The 19,646-nt window shown below is 43.5% G+C and overlaps 1 protein-coding gene across 1 annotated transcript in view; it reads right to left on the bottom strand.

Annotated features, from left to right (window-relative positions):
• The window catches only part of DNAH11 (dynein axonemal heavy chain 11), a 3,007,685-nt gene that overhangs the window by 2,101,607 nt on the left and 886,432 nt on the right, over positions 1-19,646 (bottom strand). The window contains exons 18-20 of the mRNA XM_085631597.1: positions 2,826-3,048; positions 435-551; positions 262-348 (exon numbers count right to left, since the gene is read on the bottom strand). Of these exons, the coding sequence (XP_085487723.1) occupies positions 262-348; positions 435-551; positions 2,826-3,048 (427 nt within the window). The remainder of the gene's footprint in view (positions 1-261; positions 349-434; positions 552-2,825; positions 3,049-19,646) is intronic.

Below are 19,646 nucleotides of genomic sequence, written 5' to 3'. Positions count from 1 at the left end.
TTCCCTAACACATCTTGAAAAAACAAGCTATAGCTAACATTCTTACAGAGCATTTGTCAAGCCCTGTTTAGATGTATTTGCTAGGGATGTACATACATCGGTTTCATACTTACCTCTGACACTACTGTTAAGCATCCTAGGGGAACATATATTAGACTGTTTTACAGAGTTATCAATGCAATCATTCTGTACCATCCATTTTGCAACTTTCCAAGGTACTGGACTTCTAAACTTATGCAGAGTAATCCACTTCAGTCCTACCTTATCAAGCATGGTGTATGGTTTCTCAGCATCAAACTGGAAAGGGGCTTCCATCCGAAACTTCTCTCTGAATTTATTCTGCTTGACCTAATAACACGAAATACAGATAAATATAATTTGCTAAAACTTTATTTTATTTAAGAAAAACCTTTGAATGTAAAAACCTTTCTTACGTCAAATAAAATGCTTTTTTTCCTAATCAGGGAGACCTCTGCTGTTTGAAGAGGAGCAACTTCATGCTTCACAGAAATGGCAATTTTCTTTGTATTGTTCCATTTTTCTGGTAGATCCTGTTGAGGGACATGATATGCAAAAATAAAAGGGCTTCATATCAATACAAGCAAACCACAAAGCTATCTGTACCTCGCACCACACCATACTCGCATAGCCTCAATTTGCCACTCCTGCCATCGCTTGTGGGAAGTGAAAATGATGTGAATGAAAGACAGGATGAGTACTGTAAAATGTGCAAGATTCTATATGAGATTGTGACTAAGGGCCTGATTTAGATTGAGCCTGGGCGGAGTTCGCGGAGTTCTGCTTGCAGAATTTTCAAAAAGTGCAAAAAAACCTATGCCTGGCTAAGTGGAGCTCCGCAAGCAGCGGAGTGCGTTAAATAAATGCTGTTAGCTGTGATTGTCAGTGCCAGGCGCTTGTCCGCACTGTGCAATCATCGCGGACGGGACCATGCACAGCGCAAGCCAGCGCTGCTTCCATTCTTCCATAGATTTTTACTCGAGCGGCAGCTTTCTCAATGCGAACGGACGGTTTCTCAAAGCGAGCGAACGTGAGCATACGCGAGCATACACGACCACTCGCAATGTGAAATCTCACCACCCACGTTGTGAAATCTCACTGGGAGGTTGATTTTCCACGCTCGCGCTCACCAACGTGATGTGGACTATCGCGAACGAGGAAAAATCTCGCCAGGAGGTTGATTTTACTCGCTCGTGCTCGCCAACTTGACGCAAACGCGAGCGAGGGAAAAAACTCTACTCCGCCGAATGGTGTTTCAGAATTACGCGAGCTCCAAGTAACGGGACGTGTGGAAAACTCCGCAAGCAGAGCGGAGTTCACCGTCCAGACATAATTTACATCTTGGTGGACGGGAAACTCCGTCACAATGGAGACAGATATCTCGTCCGCAGAAATATAAATCCCATTATTTTCTATGAGATTTAAATTCCAGCGGACGGGATAGCCCTTACCATTGGGACAGACTAACCCGTCCGGCAAGATCTAAATCAGGCCCTAGTTGTACTTAATGGCAATGAAATGAAATGGTGGTGGCATAATTACTTAGAAACCCAGCAAGAGTGAGAAAAAGGGGAAGGGAGCGTCCGGTAGTAGATTGAAGTGCCATGACGTTGATTTAAGTTTACAGAACCTTAGTATTTGAAGCAAGCACCCTTAATTGGTTCTGCCACAGGCTTAATTACAAATTAAGCTCTAATTCGTACAACTTTTAAGAAACTCTTGTGGCGCGTGTTAGTAGACATATGAAAAACTCTGAACGTTCGTTTGGCTTGATGTGTTTTCGTTGATGTTCGTAGACCGTGCTGTAACTTGATCGTGAAACCACCATAACATGAAGGTTGTATGTCTGTGTGGTCCGACTAATGGGGCCCACCGGGAAGGAAATGACGCCACAAATTCAAAGGCTGCCGCCCTGACCGGGTCTGGTCTCTGGCGCACTGCACTGAAGTTTGCACTTTCATGTTTGCGACTAGATATATAGATGCATGATAGTGTATCTGCATTAAGAGCACACACATTAATATAAATAGGTAACGTTTTAATTAATAGATAAAGTATGTTCCGGAAGATCTACTAGCATAATGTGTTTCATGTAGTACTCACCAATTTAGTCTGCAAGGTTTGCAGACAGTTTTTATTATTTTTAAGTTTATTCACTTGCTGTCTCTCAAAAAGTATCTTCGCGGGAGATATTCTAGTTAAACTTGCTATTAGACCTTCTGAGATTTAAACAGTTGTTTTCGTTTCATATGCTGATACTGATATGTTGAAAATGGCGCAAGCCATTTCAGTGCTTGGCACCCTGTGGCTTGCTATGTTCAATTATCAGAGCAAATTAAAAAGTCCGCTTTGAGCTTAATTTCACCTATGATTGCGACAACGGTCTGTTAGAAACATATATTCATACCTCAAGGAATTTTTATTTCACACTACATAAAAAAAGACCTAAATAAAGTTTGCACAGCTTCATTTTCAACATATGCATAATGTAAATAATCCTTCACTTGGCAAGCTGATGGATCCAACAGAGGTGCCTCTAACATGCTTTACACATTCTGTGAGCGTAGCTGACAGAAGGGTGTCCCATCAAGTTGTTTATGCTAAAAATGCTTGCTCAAATATTTGTGCAAAATAAGAATGTGCTGTTTAGTTTAATGCACTAAATCGACAGTAACTAGATGTTCCGACTAACTAGTAAATGCAGAAATCAGTTTAACTAGTATTTTTGGATGGGTTAACTTGAAACGGGTGAGAGGGCTACCAAGGACACTGTATGATGAGAGTGTGTGGTATGTACATGTACTCGCCTCCAGTTGGTTGTACACTTGTTCAGGCAGCTGTTGTCCATATGTCTGTAACAACGCAATGGTTTCCTTCAGAGGCTGGAATAGCCCATCAGTGGCTGTCTGTCGGTCTCTCACAGCCAGCAGATGCCCCATGATCTCAGTCAGTCCAGTAAAGTCTCCATCCTGCACCTGCCTCTGGAGGCCTGCATCCGTGACCTGTATGAAGTCTTCAAGTTCAGCCAAGCTAGTCATTTAGGAATGAAAAAAATATACTTTAAACCTCAGCCAATCACAGTTAATTTTGTTGCATTGATTTGGAGAAAACTCAGTTATATAGAAAGTTTTCATTTCGGTGTGTCAAATTTAGTTTTGATATCGTATCCAAGACATAGCAAAGACAAAGTTCTCAGTGTCCCGTACTAAATGCAACATGAAAATATAATACACAAGGAAGTAAATTAAATAAAAGTTCACAAAACAGGAATGCATTTTCATTTGAGATAAGGCGTTCTGGGTCCAGTAACATAGTTTACCGTATGGTACGCAAAGAAATCCTTCCGTCAGCCATTGATTAATAATTATTTAATTATACAAATGACTTAATTCTCTTGCTGGTGACTGTTCATTCTTAATGATTACTTCCATTATTGCAATCCAACTCACCCTTATTAGTAATATTACCATTGATTCACTGTTCTCTCTATACCACAATAAAATGCTACCACAGAATCGTGTGACAAAGATACGGATTTAGAAATACTTCGTGGTACTTTAAAAATTTGGGACCGCGTAGGAGACAGGGCCCTACCCCTGTCTATCCCGGTATTAGCGAACCGCGAATGGTCAATGCGGTATGTACAAGTGCTTCGTGTAACGTTTTAGCTATAAATGCACTATGTATACGATATTATACATCACTACGTGGGTTCCATCTTAGAACGGTGGCCATCTTATGGTTGCCCTCACATAGGCTACATATTATGAAGCAAATACGAGCCTTTAGAGCACATGTGCCTTCCTTTGACTTCTCTATGACCTGGGCAGCTTGGCTCTGCTGCCCCAGGTCAGTCCGGTATCACGAGTTCCCCATCCTCTGGCCACCTGTGATTAGCATCAGGGCTTGACACACCATAAAGCCTTTACATTAAACACGAGCCTCCAGCTAATCTCTTTCACACCTGACTGTTCCTGCTTTATGGCTTGTTTCCCAAACAGGAGATGCTCATGTTTATTGGGGCCTATCGATATCTGATGAGGGATCTGAGCCTCGCTGGGTAAATAATTGCGGGCTGGCTGAACTGAAATGTGGGATTGTAATCATGACTCTGCTTGTTCTTTGAAGTAAAATAAGTGAATGACCAACTGCAAGAGAAGGGCGGTGTTGCCCAGAGCGTAATATTCTGTATAAAACAGAAGACTGGTTTTTGTTCTGCAGACTGCCTCATTCAGTTGCTAAGGCTTCTGTGCGACGTAGTCTCACTCGTTTAATGTCTAATAAAGATGTCTTTTTCATATTTTAGCTTCTTTTGCCAAGTTCTTTGTTACATTACCATGAGAGCGTCTTTTATAATACTACAGCAACAGGATAACCCGAAGTCATAGGGTGCTATCCCTGGCACCGCTGGGGTCCTAAAATCCCCGGTACTTCAGTTGTCGCCCAATGTGGGGCATCAATACAAGTGACTATCTGGAGGAGCGATCTTGTCAGAGGACAGAAATCTACTGGGGAGAACAGGACAGAAATCCACTAAGCAGGTACCGAGGTTCTGGGGGATTATTTGTCTCTGCAGCCCAGTATATCTCTGATCTTTCTGACTTTGACTCTCCAAAAGATGTCACTCCCAATTAGAACCCTTTTTGGCGTGAGTATTATAGAAGACGTTTTGTTATGAAGAACTTGACAGTTAGAATTTGGATAACCTTTTGATTAATAAAAGTAAGAGTTAAGTATAAGTGGGTCGCTCCCACTCCTTTGGTTCTTTGGGTCTTTGATTTGGTTATCGCAATTACCAAAGCCGAGCGGTTGGTTTCTTGGTTTTTAATTTGGTCATTGCAATTACCATAGCCAAGGGTCTCGTATATTTGCGAGTGTATTGATAGAGATAACCCCTTGAAGTTTGAAGTTAGATTAGTGAGCTATAAGATGCCTGATCTTAGCAAGTTTGAAATGTAGAAATTTGTGTTGGCCAACTTTTGGTTTGTATAGGTTTGGATATGCGAATTGCAATTTGTGTAGGCAGGTAATGAGGAGATATTTCTCCATTTGGTTTAGATTATAATACTTGCGTTTTCCACAGTATTTTTGGCATGCCTGTTTTTAAGCTCACATGGAAAAATGTGTTGCTTTTTTGGAAGGTACCATAGTTAAAATCGGTTAGATTTGAAAACATATTTCTTCCTTGGTGATTTTGTATCCCCATGGAATTAAAATATGACATAATACAAAACAAGGATCCTTCGTTCTGCGCAGTTTCATGAATAAAGATATGCAGAATGATTTTGTGTGGTGTTCTGCTAGGCAAAGCTAGTGAATTGAGCGCACTCACTACTTCTTGGACATACATCTGTCTGTTGGGCTGTTTATGCAGCCTTTTGGAATACTATTGAGAAGCGTTTCTTGTAAATATGACTTACAACTAGTATTTGCAAATGGTTTGGTTCAAGTATAGTCTGTGAGCTGTTCTTTCTTTCTGTCATGCGTATTGATTTGTAAGTCAACTGTGTGTTTAAATGTCTATGTGGTTTTCTCATTAGTGCAACTTCCGTAAGTAAATTGCGACGGCGCTATACATGAAAAATGGCTAAAGCGCGCTGTATTGTCTGTTTGACCCCCTTTCCGTTTATGTCTGAAATGAGCTCAATATGTGTTTGTGGGTCTTCTGATGTTTTCAGTCTGTTAAGCAAAATGTTGGTTAATTAATGTTAAGTAGAAACTTAGGAAAAATCCAGAAATGAACAATGTGATGTGCTAAAATAGCTATATGGCGCTCTTTAATTTATAGAATGAGCAATTGTGCACATATACAAAACTGCCGTTAAATGCTTCAAGGATAAAATTAGAACCACATTCAATAGATATAAATAAGGCCCCAAAAACGAAATTATCTATTTTTGCAAAAGTAAATAAATTTACAGCATTTTCCTTAGATGCATTGTATTAGATGTTCACAGGCAAACTTTTCAGCTGCAGTATATTTGATAGGAATGTTCATTCAGCCAGCACTTTCCCAGTTAAACACGGGTGGAATTTTGCATAACCGTCCTTTTAAATGAAAGTGGCGCAAAAATGTGACGCGTTTCAAATTGGGCTTATACGCTTAGGCTTGTGAGTTAAATGTGTCCAAAATGATAGGCAAGGGATGCAGCTTGTTTTTTATACATGGAATTATCACAAAAACGAATAATTGGGATTTTTTTAAAAGAAAATTATTAATCATGGAAAAATTATTTTAAAAAAATAAGTGCTTTTCAAAATCGTTTTTTGATATTTATAAAGCTTAATACTCATACTATGGCCTCCTAGCATTAAAATTTGATTTGAGTTGTGTTGCATCACTAAAATGGCAAGCATTCGTGTGTACAATTTTCCCTTGGCGCAGGCGCAAACAAGCTCATTTTTATAAAGTATAAGTTATTATTTCCAATGCCTGACTCATGGGTTATGTAATGGACATTCTGGTAATGCATATTATGCAAGAAAATTGTAGGATACTCATTTTTTAATGCCTAAAAAAATCAAAGTCGAATTTGGGTAAAAGCGCTGTTTTAACTGCATTTTCTTTTATTCAGAGTACTTTTTAAAGTGTCTCAGGCTTCAGTAAATACATACATTTAGGTTTGATATATATTTACAGGTTGTGCCTTCTTATGATTCAATGAGTTAATATGCCAGTACAACGGCTTGTTTTAATATCAGGGTTGAAGGTTCTAACTTCAGCTGGGCCTACTGAGAAGTTCATTAATTTAAAGTTGATGAAATGTGTACCATTGCATAGGATTGCAACAAGCATTTATTCTAAAAAATAGGTATGTGCGTTATCAAGTTTTGTGAATTATTCACAGTACATGTAGTTTAATAATCTGGGAATAGGGATAATTTTTTAGCGCCTAAAAAGGAGAAATTATTTTTCAAAATAGAGTGAATTATTGCAAGTTAGGAGGAATTAGGAAGGCCTTCTGGCTTTGACAAATTCAGAGTGGCAGAAGCTGGGGGCTGGGAGAGCTGCAGAGGCTGGCTCGGTCACGCTGCTGAGATGCTATCTTTAGTTTTCCCGTAAACAATGGAGTTGACATTTATGACCTTTTAAATTAGGGCCTTGCCTCTGTGGAATGCAGAATGACCTTGCTACACGGGCCTCTAAAGGTGGGGTTTCTGGTTTCTCCATAACAACATCACTAAAACTAAAGAACTTAATTCCAAAGGGAAAATATAGCAAAGGGGTTTCTTTGAAAGCCCAAACATCATGTTGAATGCTTTATAGAACGGATACATTTGTGTCTCGCTCTAAAAAAAAACAAAAAAAAAAAAATAGAATGATGCCTGCTATTAGCTCTTATTTAACAGAAAACGAAGTGTTGCATTAAGTCATAGACAGAAAATAAGATTCTAAAATGTTTTAAGGCTACATGCTAAGTGTGAACGAATTGACAATTAAGACTTATTTTTCACAGTGGAAATTGTAGGTGCCAAATTAATATGGAGTGTCAGTGTAACGATTTTTATTTTTTAGAAAGGTAAAAACTAAAGTGGCTGGATGTTGCAAGGACTGACAAGAGGGTAACAGTTAAGTAATGGAAATTTATTTTTGTGTATTTGGTTCTATCATGAATTGTTCTTGCTGGTCCTGTATGTTAGAAGAGAGACAGTAAAGTTATATTTGACAGCAGATTTCCATTGCCTGGTGATCTACTGTCAAAAAGGAGGGTAAGGATTTTAAACCTGACAAATTAAACAGGCCCAAATATTGGGTTTTGGGCTGCAGTTTTACAGTGCATAAAGTACATGACATGGTGTTTGTGTGTCACCGCTTATTACATATGCTATTGTTTTGTCTATGCTTTTTGTGCTTGATATACAGCAAGTATATCTGATGGCTTGACGTTTTGTGCGTTTTTATTATTTTTTGCATGTTTTTGTTGTTTTTGTTGCTGCTTTTGATACTATTACAAGTTTACCTGTGTTGTGAGGGGATGGTCATGACGATGCCCATCGCTACGTAACAGTTGGTTGAACTTGTTCTGGTTACTAAATTCCACAGATAATGATATTTCATGCTGTGAACATGAGAGACAACACTTCACCAGTGCATGTCTATTTGGCTATAATGGGGTAGTGAAGGAAAAAAGAGATATACAGGATCAAAGTGTGTCACCTGCAGTTAGTCACGTTACTGCCCCCTTCCCTTAAGGAACAGGCAGCCCTACATTTATGTATCCTTGATTGGACCTAAGGATGAAATTATAGATCTGTGACTCAAGGTGGCCTAATTTCTATATTACATTAGTTAATGATGTTTTGCTTCCTAAGTAGCATATGGCTCTTGTTCCTTAAAAGAAAACCAGGTTTTCATTTTTCCCTGAAGAAGGAACTGGAATATTACCTAGGAGTACCGTATATGGTGTAGTCGCCAGCAGTAGAGTTAAAATTTGTGTAACTTTTGCCTTTTGTGTATCACCCGTACTCTTGGTGTAGCGTCACATGCCTGACTATCACCCAAGTAAATACTTGTCCTTCCTATAGATTTTTATTTTTTATTGCTTTTGTTTCTTCCCTGCCCAATGTCGCATTATGCTTAGTGTTTGGGGATTTTAGATGTGTCCTAGTTCCAATTCCCTTTTCCGTATTCCTTTCACCAGTCAGCCCATTTATTATTGTAGGTGTATTGTTCAGGTACACACTTCCAGACTACAGTGATGTACCAGGGACCCCCATATTAGGTACAATTCCCTTTTGCATGACCAGACTGGTTTCCAAGAATTTTCCTTAGGCCTGCTTCAATGTTTTTCAGCCTGACTGTCAGAGTAGCGATAGACTGGCTAACTGACTCAATATTATAGTAAGACAAGTTTTCCATCTCAAAGGGAGATATCTTGTGTTTACTTTTTGAACATGACAAATTTTCAATGTCTATTTTTAATGTGGTTTTTACCCTTTTGTTCCTGAAGCTCTAATTTTTGGTGGGATCAGATGTGTTCTAATCATGCAAATATCAGGACCCTCTAGTTCTTGTCTTTTGTTTGCATATTTGACTATTAGCCTGTGTATTGCATAGTGCACCTGATGTGAAAGGTTTCTACATGCCCATGATAATCTGTACCGTGTGATTTCTCTATTGAGATGTTCTAGATAAGAAATTTAGGAACACCTAGATGTAATCATTGAGAGGAAAAAAAATGTGTTTGCCCCATTACACAATGCCACCATATGTGAAGACATCCATGTAGATAGAATTCTCGTGTAGTTATCTACCCTTAGATGATGGAGGCTCTCACACGGAAACCCAATTGAAAAGATTAGAGACGCTGTTTTACCTACTGCCTTTATATTTGTATTGCTTTTTGAGAATGACAGTGTATTCTAGACCAAAATTGTCCCATGGCGTGTGGCCACTCCTTTGAAAGACCGCAGGCCACCTGTTTGCAGTCCCCTTGTTATACAATGAACTGTTTAAAGCATCGCACTTGCTTCATCAGAAGGCGTTCAACATCAGAAAAGAAGGAGGAGCTGGTTTTGCCACAGAACCAGAATTTCAGTGCACAAGAGCGCCTGTCATGTGCTGGTAACCTCTGACAGTGTGCAGTCCTTTGAGCCCCTTGGCCTGAGTTTTTGGCCACACACCCCCCTCTTTTCCCTTTGCTCCAATGGAAGTGCAGTGCACCGGCGAATCCAAGATTGACAAAAGGCACTAATTCTAGGGCCCATGGAAGAACAGCCTGAGCGTCCTCTGACACCGAATGATGAGTGTTGGATCCTGAGAATGGTCCCGGGTCTGCACAAGATGATTTGTGCCCATGACCAATGAAGAGCATATTATTGTAGTGTCTGCCGCAGAGGAAAGATACAGGTGCACTGCCTTGAGAATTTGAGACTCTCGAGTGAGCTGTGGGTGTTTGCCAGGAGGGCACTCCAACTAAGCAGTTTTTTCTCATGAAAGGCTTGAATGAAGAGGCCCATGCAAAAGAAAACAACAGAAGAAGATTTGATGGACAATAGAAGCCTGCCAGAGAGGCTTTTTGAACGGACTCTGGGCATAGGTGGTTTCACAAGAGGTTTCCGTGTGATTGTATAGAGTAGGTGTTAAGGAGACAGATTGTTTTGCTGGCATTGTTTTAAAGTACTATTCTGTTTAGTATAAGCAGAATAAAGTCCATTTTCTGTGGAAAGAGTACCCCCTTTTCACCTTAGAGCATTGATGAGGGTCACCACTGTTTCACCTGAACATACAAAACAAATCACTGAATTGCATAGGAGCCCTAAAAAATGTTACTAGATAATTTTGGGATTTGCTTTTTGCTTAGGGTTGTGAAAAACTAATATTTAATTTGCAATAGTGGTTACTACTTTCTCCCGTTGTTTATATCTTCTTAATAACGTGTTTTCTAGTGTCTTTTCAAGCATGACATTGTCATTTATGGGTGGGATCGTTTTTCTCTACTCAATTGACTTCTGCACCCACTTCCCAACCTATGTCTTTTCCTACCACTGCTTCTTTGTACTCTTTTCACCCTATCCTGAACATGGGCAGGTTAAAAGATTAGAATTCGTAAGCAATTCTTTTGTACAGCTTCTGCATCAACATTAGTTAGTAGTGAACATCACTAATTATTGGGTGTGTAATCTTATGCCGCCTACTACAGACAGAGGTATTCCTTATTTTGTCCCGCCATATGTGGCCTTTGTGCTACTACATGTGTAAGGAAACATGTATCAGAAAACGAGCTAAGTAATAGGATCATGCTACAGCAACATCTCCATGACTTCATGAATATTGACCTAGACTCGGATTGATGAGAGTATAGTTATTGCCTATGTAAGGGCAAAAGGAGGGTCTGTGGTACTTTAAAAATTTGGGACCGCGTAGGAGGCAGGGCCCTACCCCTGTCTATCCCGGTATTAGCGAACAGCGAATGGTCAATGCGGTATGTACAAGTGCTTCGTGTAACGTTTTAGCTATAAATGCACTATGTATACGATATTATACATCACTACGTGGGTTCCATCTTAGAACGGTGGCCATCTTATGGTTGCCCTCAAAGGCTACATATTATGAAGCAAATACGAGCCTTTAGAGCACATGTGCCTTCCTTTGACTTCTCTATGACCTGGGCAGCTTGGCTCTGCTGCCCCAGGTCAGTCCGGTCTCACGAGTTCCCCGTCCTCTGGCCACCTGTGATTAGCATCAGGGCTTGACACACCATAAAGCCTTTACATTAAACACGAGCCTCCAGCTAATCTCTTTCACACCTGACTGTTCCTGCTTTATGGCTTGTTTCCCAAACAGGAGATGCTCATGTTTATTGGGGCCTATCGATATCTGATGAGGGATCTGAGCCTCGCTGGGTAAATAATTGCGGGCTGGCTGAACTGAAATGTGGGATTGTAATCATGACTCTGCTTGTTCTTTGAAGTAAAATATGTGAATGACCAACTGCAAGAGAAGGGCGGTGTTGCCCAGAGCGTAATATTCTGTATAAAACAGAAGACTGGTTTTTGTTCTGCAGACTGCCTCATTCAGTTGCTAAGGCTTCTGTGCGACGTAGTCTCACTCATTTAATGTCTAATAAAGATGTCTTTTTCATATTTCAGCTTCTTTTGCCAAGTTCTTTGTTACATTACCATGAGAGCGTCTTTTTTAATACTACAGCAACAGGATAACCCGAAGTCATAGGGTGCTATCCCTGGCACCGCTGGGGTCCTAAAATCCCCGGTACTTCAACTTTAATCATAAAAATATATATAAACACATTCTTGCTCCAGGTGTATCCTTTAGCAAGAATGATCTATCGTACATTTATTTGCTTATTTTTTTAGTCAGGTCCAAGTAACATGCACACTAATTAGGTGTGTACCATGGGTATAATTAAATAGACACCAATCACCGATTGAAGGAACATTATTTGTAACTGTTAGACCTGACATCCTTGGCGTGGGTTTTTCCCCTATCTTTTGCCTCTACTACCTGGATTTTTGATGCTGTGCTGGATTTCGTTTTTGCTGGTTTAGAAGCTTTGGACACTCTGCCACTGCTAATCAGTGCCAGAGTGTAAGTGCTCCCTGTGTAAAATATCATATTGATTGGCTATACCTGATTGGCATATCTGTATCACCATGAAGTCCCTAGTAAAGTGCACTGTGTGTGCCAGGGCTGGTGATGACAGATGCTATTAGTGGGTCTGCAGCGCTGATTGCGCCACCCACCTGTGTAGCCCTAAAATGGTGTCTCAGGCCTGCCGCCGCAGGCCTGCCTGCAGTCCCCAGACTGCCATGTCCTCCGGGCCAGTGTCCACACTGGCCGGGCCTAACCCTTCCCTTTTTATACACGTCAGTCATCCCTATGGAAGGCCCAAGGTACCCCCCTGGGCAGGGTGCAGTGTATGAAAAAGGTAGAGCATGTACTAGTGCAGGTAACATGTTCTGGTAGTGAACAACGGCCATTTTGTGTGTTCACTGCTGCAAGGTTATCTTGCTCCATAGGCGAACATGGGGGAGGCTGGTGCCACTGGCTATCAGCCTATCTTCTCATAGGAGCAAGATAAGACATGAGTGTTTGATATCCCTGGGCTCAGCATTTAATAACACGTCTTTTAGGGGAGGTTGTTTTTAAATCCTGAGTTGGAGAATAGTACTTTTTAGAGAGTAGCTGTTCTCTTGTCTGACCCTTCTGTGTGCCTGGGCATGCTTGTGGATTGACTGTCTGGTTTGAGAGTGACAGGGGCTGGGGATCCCCCAGGAGGTTGGCTGAGTCAGCCCTTTGCTGAATGGCGACATTTGCAAGTAGAGTGGAGGGAGGAGATAGCACCTGGGAATGAATAGGGCTGTGCCTGCCTGCCACACTGCTGGCTCCACCTCCTGCTGGGCGGCTGACGACTCTTCCCCTCACTCTGAAAAGAAAGCAGAAGCCAGGAAAACAAAGTGCTCCAGCAACACCCAGAACTGGATCAGACCGGGCTCAGGACCCACTTGCACAAAGACTTCAAAGACTTTTAGGGGTATAAGTACAAGACCCCTGACAACAGATTTTTAGATTCTACAATCAAGAGGAACCTCTGCTGAAAGACGGACCGCTGAAGGACTGAAGGAAGATTGCCTTGCTGTGTGCTCTAAGGGCTGACCTGTCTTGCTGTACAACTGAAGCTGAGGAGGAGAAGGGACTTTGCTGTGTGCTGTGACCCTGCCTGCTTGACCTAAAAACAAGACTTTGCTGTGTGCTGTGTCTTCAAACTCTGAATCTCCAAGGGCCTGAGAAGAACTGGCCTCCTGTTTGGCAACCCGGGACATCAAGGTTGCCGCGACTACAAGACTCTGTTCTGCCCGTGAACTGTGCTGGCTGCTCTCCGCTTTGCTTGAGAGCACCGCACCGAGTCCTGCCTGAAACCGGGCTGCCGTGGAGAGGAGATCGGCGTGCTCATCGGCACGTGCATTCCTGCCAGCCTACAAGATCGTGGGTGCCTTCTGAGCCGCTGTGAAGCCCGGCGGCGTTTCGACCAACTCGCTCCGCAAAGCCGCGGAGGAAGAAGCGAGAAGGCCGCGACCCGATTGGTGGTTAGTGGAGGCTTGGCCGGAGGAGCTGCGCTGCGATTGGTTGTTGCCCGGGGACATCTGTCAACATCACTGGGGGCTCGACGAGGGAGCCGCGACCGGATTGGCCAGCGCTAGCGAGTTGCAGGAGCCCTGCACCGAAGAAACCTTCCAACGAGCCGAGTCCTTGCACCCCGGGCCCCATCCTGGTGAGTCTGTAGAGGGAGAGGGAACCCGGCTAACTGTAGTAGCATCCTTCGCAAGTCCCGATCATCCCGCATAGCGTGTGGGGGGCTCGGGGACTGCCGCGCAAGGTATAATCACCTGGTTACCATCGAAGGAACAGCCGGAGAGGAGCACTACAGTTGCAAGCGCAGGGGCACCACTGAATAACGTGTCTTAAGAACTAAGAGCCTACGAACATATTCTCTGTGGAATTCATACGAGAGACTAAGGACTATCCTTTTCATGATCCTACCAATCCCCAGAAAACGATCACTGTGCAATGCTATGATAAATTGATTTTCCCTGCTAAAGTTAGATAAAGTTATATTTTTGATATACTCACCTGTGCGGTCTAAGTTTGTGGTGTACTTGGGGGGGTCATTGTGGTGATTACGTGCAAATACTTTACACATTGCCTTGGGGATAAGCCTGACTGCTCGAGCCAAGCTACCTAGAGGGTGAGCAGGGGTTATCTACCGTGTGTGTCCCTGTACCCTGACTAGAAGCAAGGGTCCCTATTTGGTCTAAGGTCCTTACCTCTGCCAACTAGAGACCCCCAGATCTAACAGTAACATTGGGTATGGATACCACCTACGGATCCTAAATCATACGTGGACCACATAGTTTACCATATAGCACACTCCGTGCGCTCGAATAGTGGATGGCTATCCCATTCTTAATGGTTAACAATTCTACATTGAAAATGTTGTTACTGATCAACAATAACTACAACATCTCCGTTGATATGTGGATGAAGGAGCTTCATGTTAAGAAAATAACACTTCATTTGCGCCTTCTGTCTAATTTTCTGGGTATTTAGCTAGTAGGGCATCTTTCCAATGAGACGTTATGTCAAATAAAACCTAGCATCTCTGAAAGCCTTAACCCGAATCTTAACAAAAATCTCAAATTATCCCCTGTGGTATCTCAAATCCGTTCCAACAGGTCCACCCTCAGCCCTAAAAAAACTTTTAACTGTCATCAATCTAAAGCTACCTGGCTTTTAAATAAGGATGTACATGTTGGTGCTAAACATTTTGGTATGTCATGATGCAGTAGTAAGATTATTATAGGCCTTTACTCTAGAGCACATAACTTCCTGTACGATAAAGGTTTGCTTCTAAAATCCTCTGTGTCATGCACCGTGTGAAGGAAACATGGCTTGCCATTTTTCAGCCAAGACAGACATGGTACATGTCCCATTGAAGCCTTTAAATTTGCTACATGTTCTACATATCAGTAGAGATGCATAGGGAGCTCCTGGAACTTCTGTCTCTAACCAGTTGGCTAGACTTCGCGCTTGCCCTGACCGTGCCACGACTGGGCCATGCACATCATGCCGCTCTGCTCAGCTGGATCAGGGCTGTCAGGCAGTCTCCTGCTACTGCACAGCTGACCTGCTCACCTTATAGCAGCCCCCCCACTGTTACTGCACTGGCTCTTTTTGACTACTGTGGGCCTGCATTCAGCAAGCGGGCTGGTTGGGGTTTGTGGCAGGGGTCTGCCAGGGCCTTGCACCATGATCGAGCAGGCAGTTCTCTACTGTCTGGTGGGGGTTCAGCAGGGCCCACCGGCACTGGAGGCTGCAGCCTGCTGCCGGATCACACACTTTACAATGGCCTAGCCGGGATGGGGAGATGGTCGTTATACTATATTACCTGGTGGATCTGTCCTCCTACTGCTTGATGGGTGTTAGACCTGGTATCCTTAGCTGTCGGGTACCCCACAAGACTTACTTTACTTGCGAAGTGATTCCGCAGAGACGACAGGAACACCCGTCCCTGCCCCCACCTGACCTCTCCCGGGATCAGGACCCAACAGGGATGAGATGGGCGCAAGGAAAGGAGCCAGAAAACGGGAATGAGGTGGGAATGCGTGGAAGGTGCTGCGCAGGATATCCCCGGGGCAACTGGAAAACAGAACAAGAATGAAATTAAGTAAGATCCCCTGCTTCCGCCCCTTATCAAGCCTTCCCTAAAACACACACAAGCGTTATCCTGCCAGGACTCACCGGTGTGTCTGCAGCTCCAGGCCTTCAACTTGCTCAAGACGGATTGAATACTCCAGGGGCGTTCCCCAGCATGGACCCCCTTGTGAAGGTTCGAGGAACTGATGGATGACTCGCTCCTGCGCTAGTCACTATAGAAGAAGGATTGCGCAAGGTTCTGACTCCCTATAACGTAAGAGGTGGCGCTTCTGCGCTGTTGGAAAAAGAAAACAAGCCTGTTGGTGTTTCCAGTGCGGAAACCAAAATACACAAGGTCAGCGCTCCAGCGCGGTGAGACGAAACAAAGTGATTGGCGCTCCAGTGCGGTAGCGAAGACGAAACAATATACGCGCTCCAGCGCGGTAAACTAAAACTCAAAAGCTATAACAAGATATGCGCTCCAGCGCGGTGTACAGGAAACCGCAGGTGTTACCGCTACAGCGCGGTAACCCGGAACACAAGGTAACGCTCCAACGCGTTCAGCAACTGTAGACTGGTGCTCACACAACGGTGGGTAACTGGAATACTCCCACTCGACGTGAGCCTCTGGCGAAATCTGAAGCACAGAGCCGGTGGGAAGCGCGGGCTAAAAGCGTTTCCCCCGGAAGTGCTTCAGTGGTCTGCAAGAACTAGACCGGGGCTCATCTTCCAACCGGAAGTGAGTCTCCCGGCAGTGTTGTGTGTGTTTACAGGATGTCGGGGGAACGGCAACCGCTGTGACCCCGACATTAGCATGGTTCACCCTAACATTTTGCCTTCAGAACTCCTATTCGTCTGAATTTGTTTTTGCTGTCCTTAGGACTCTGCACACTTTACCACTGCTAACCAATGCAAGAGTGCTTGTGCTCTGGCTTAAAACATGGTTAGATTGCCTTATACCCAATTGGTATATGTAATTGACTTGCAAGACCCTATTGTGCCATCCACTTAAGTAGACCTTTAAACATGTTTCAGACCTGCCATTGCAGGCTGTGTGTGCAGTGTAAAGAGCCATTTTGACCTGGCAAAATAAACCTTTTGCCATGCCCAATCATTCCACTTTAATACATATAAGTCACCCCTAGGGTAGACCATGGACAGCCCAGAGGGCAGGATGCAATGTCTTAAAAAACAATTAGGACATGTACTCTTAAGTATATACATGTCCAGGTAGTAATACAACTCTTAAAGTCGTTTTTGCTATTCCAAGGCCTACCTCTAACATAGGATAACATTGGAGTTACCTTATTATATTGTATAAGTGTAATTTCCAAAGGGGATCAGGTAAGCAGTTCATGTTCGGTGTCTCTGAAACTGTAATGAAAAAGCCTAACTTATGGTGAAGTTGGATTTTAAATAACAATTTTGAAAATGCCACTTTTAGAAAGTTAACATGTTTCTGCCTTAGCCATTTGAGCCTGCAGCCTGTCGCTAGGTCACATGACTGGGTGAGGTGACAGTTGGCTTTGCGCATTTCTCCTAAACAGCCACACACTATGGGGAGCTTAGGTATGCTTGGATGGGCCATCACTGGCAGGATAGAAGGGAGGAGCTGGAAAGAACCACAATCGCACTTGAAGAGACTGTGCCCTGCCTCCACACAAATTACTGCATACCCCCCTATAGTTAGTCTGGAGCCAGGGAAGGGAGGGCATCTGTACACTTCAAAGGCCTGCCTCTAGAAGCTTCTCCCACTTTAAAGGTGCCACTGGGTCTATATATACACTGGACCTCAGAGATGATCACTTCAGTACACTTCTGGATCTGTGGATACTCTGCCAGGAAGAAGGACTGCTGTGCAGCTGAAAGGACTGCCACTCTGCTGGACTGCTGCTCTGAGGACCTGCTGCATGGACCTGCTGCCCTCTTGCCTGGGTGAGAAGGACTGGAACTACATCTCTTGATCCCAGGACCCAGAGTGACTCCTGGGGATAGTTTGCTAGCCTTCTGATCTAAAGCCTCAGGGACACAACTGGATTCCAAAAACATTGCTTCTGCACCTGGACTCTGCCATCCACCACTCAAACCAGCAAAGTGGTGCTACCCACAGTCCAGGACCCTTGGAAGTGGGCTTAAGGTGCTCTGCCGGCCTCTGTGAATCCAGCAGACCCAACATCCCCACTGCTGCGTATCACAATTCCAAGCAGAACAGGTGCATCTGCACTGCTGCGTCAATTGGAACAGTTGCAAAGACCTGCATCATCTCTGCAGCCCACAATGCCTTCAGAACCGCTGCTGCGTGATGCTTACTCTGCGTAGGCCCTCACATCCTGCATCAATGCAGCCTCAGCAATGATGTGGGTCTCCTTTTCTCAGCTCTTTGGCACTGATGAATCACCCCAACTGCGTGCCTCATCCTCAATGCCGGACTTCACCTCACAAGTCTCATTGATTTGATCCTCCACGATAATGCCAGCCCCCATATCACAGTCCAACCTTATTTCAGAGCATAAAGGCATTAAAGCTAAAAATGAGGACCTGGAAGACAGGTCCCACCGCAACAGATATTTGTGGTAACCCCCCTGGACACTATTTTACCTGAAACACATTTTCTGTAGTTTTCATTGTTGTTTACAATTTTACACTTGCACTTAATTACAGAGCTGGGAACCTGATATTGCAGCCATAGAGGGACAACCGTGATCTCAAATATAAGAGATCAAAAATATCCTTTTATATGGACTTCACAACTGCGATGTAGCTGGCCCACCATTCCTTTCAAGAGTTGAAAAAGATCTACATATCGCAGCCAGCAAAATACTCCATGCTTTTCCGGGCCAAGCACTGCGTTGACTGCAGAGGTAAAACTCACTCTTTTATACAACCTGCCACCTTCTCTTGAATTTATTAACTATCACATCTCTTTAGACAAGGCAGGGTCCTCTGGTCCTTACATTCCTACTTCCTCCCATGGCAGGGGGGCAGCACCGTGCCTCCACCGTCAGCAACAATGATTAACTGCTTCCCCATCTGTTTACTTGATGATTCCCATGATCATGTCCCACTAGCCTCTCGCCACATGATGCTCTACCCATGTCTTTCTGAAGGTATGACACTCCCAGGTCTCCACTTGCAGCTTACTCACATCACTACAGCCCAGTATCAAATCCTCTGTGCAGTGTGGTGCCCTGCACTAGTGCCCCTGGAGGGTTTCTCCTCTGAAAATGAATCATCAGCATCGGCTGCACATGTACAGTGACAATGATTATTCTAATGACTTGCTCAGGGCAATGCAGTATTCTCTGGGCGTCGTCCTCAGCTTTGAATGCATTTATTGTCCTTGGACCCTATGTTTTTCTGATCAGTTGGTTTCTTTTTTTCCTCTTATTTCGTTCTTGTCTATTGTGCAGGGGACATTCACCGATGTTTGGGGTTTGCAGGGATGGGAGGTAAGGGGTGGTGTGCTGCTGTTGGTTGTCATGGTCTCCTTTTTGTTTACAGTCAATCATGGATACTCAGATACATATTCTACAATTCACACTGTTAGCTGGCCTTTGAGGGGTACAGTCCACACATTAATGCAAATAGATCTTCTATATCAAATCTCCACTTGGTTACTTTTCTGACTTGGAATTGATAGCTCCTGTAAAGCTAGGCAGGTGTTGGCATACCTGAATCATAATAAAACAGATGTTGCCATGATTCAGGAGACTCAGTGCTCACCCCTGGGAACTCCAATTTTTGCCTCCCCCTAGGGCGCACATTGCTATTTTACTCATATTCTACTTACTCTAGAGGGGTGGTCACTCTGATTCAAAAACGGTTAATTATTCTCTAATAGAACAAATCACGTACTCGGCGGGCAGGCTGATGGTACTAGCTGGCACACTATATGGGAACGCCTATTAGTTTACATCTACGACCCAAACATCAATGATCCTACCTTTTTTACCAACATTATCATTTATGCTCC

This window comes from Triturus cristatus, chromosome 10 (assembly GCF_964204655.1).
Source record: "Triturus cristatus chromosome 10, aTriCri1.1, whole genome shotgun sequence".
Classification (NCBI taxonomy): Eukaryota; Metazoa; Chordata; class Amphibia; order Caudata; family Salamandridae; genus Triturus; species Triturus cristatus.
The sequence above is the reverse complement of the archived record's forward strand: the minus strand, read 5'-3'. Positions and strand labels throughout refer to the sequence as shown.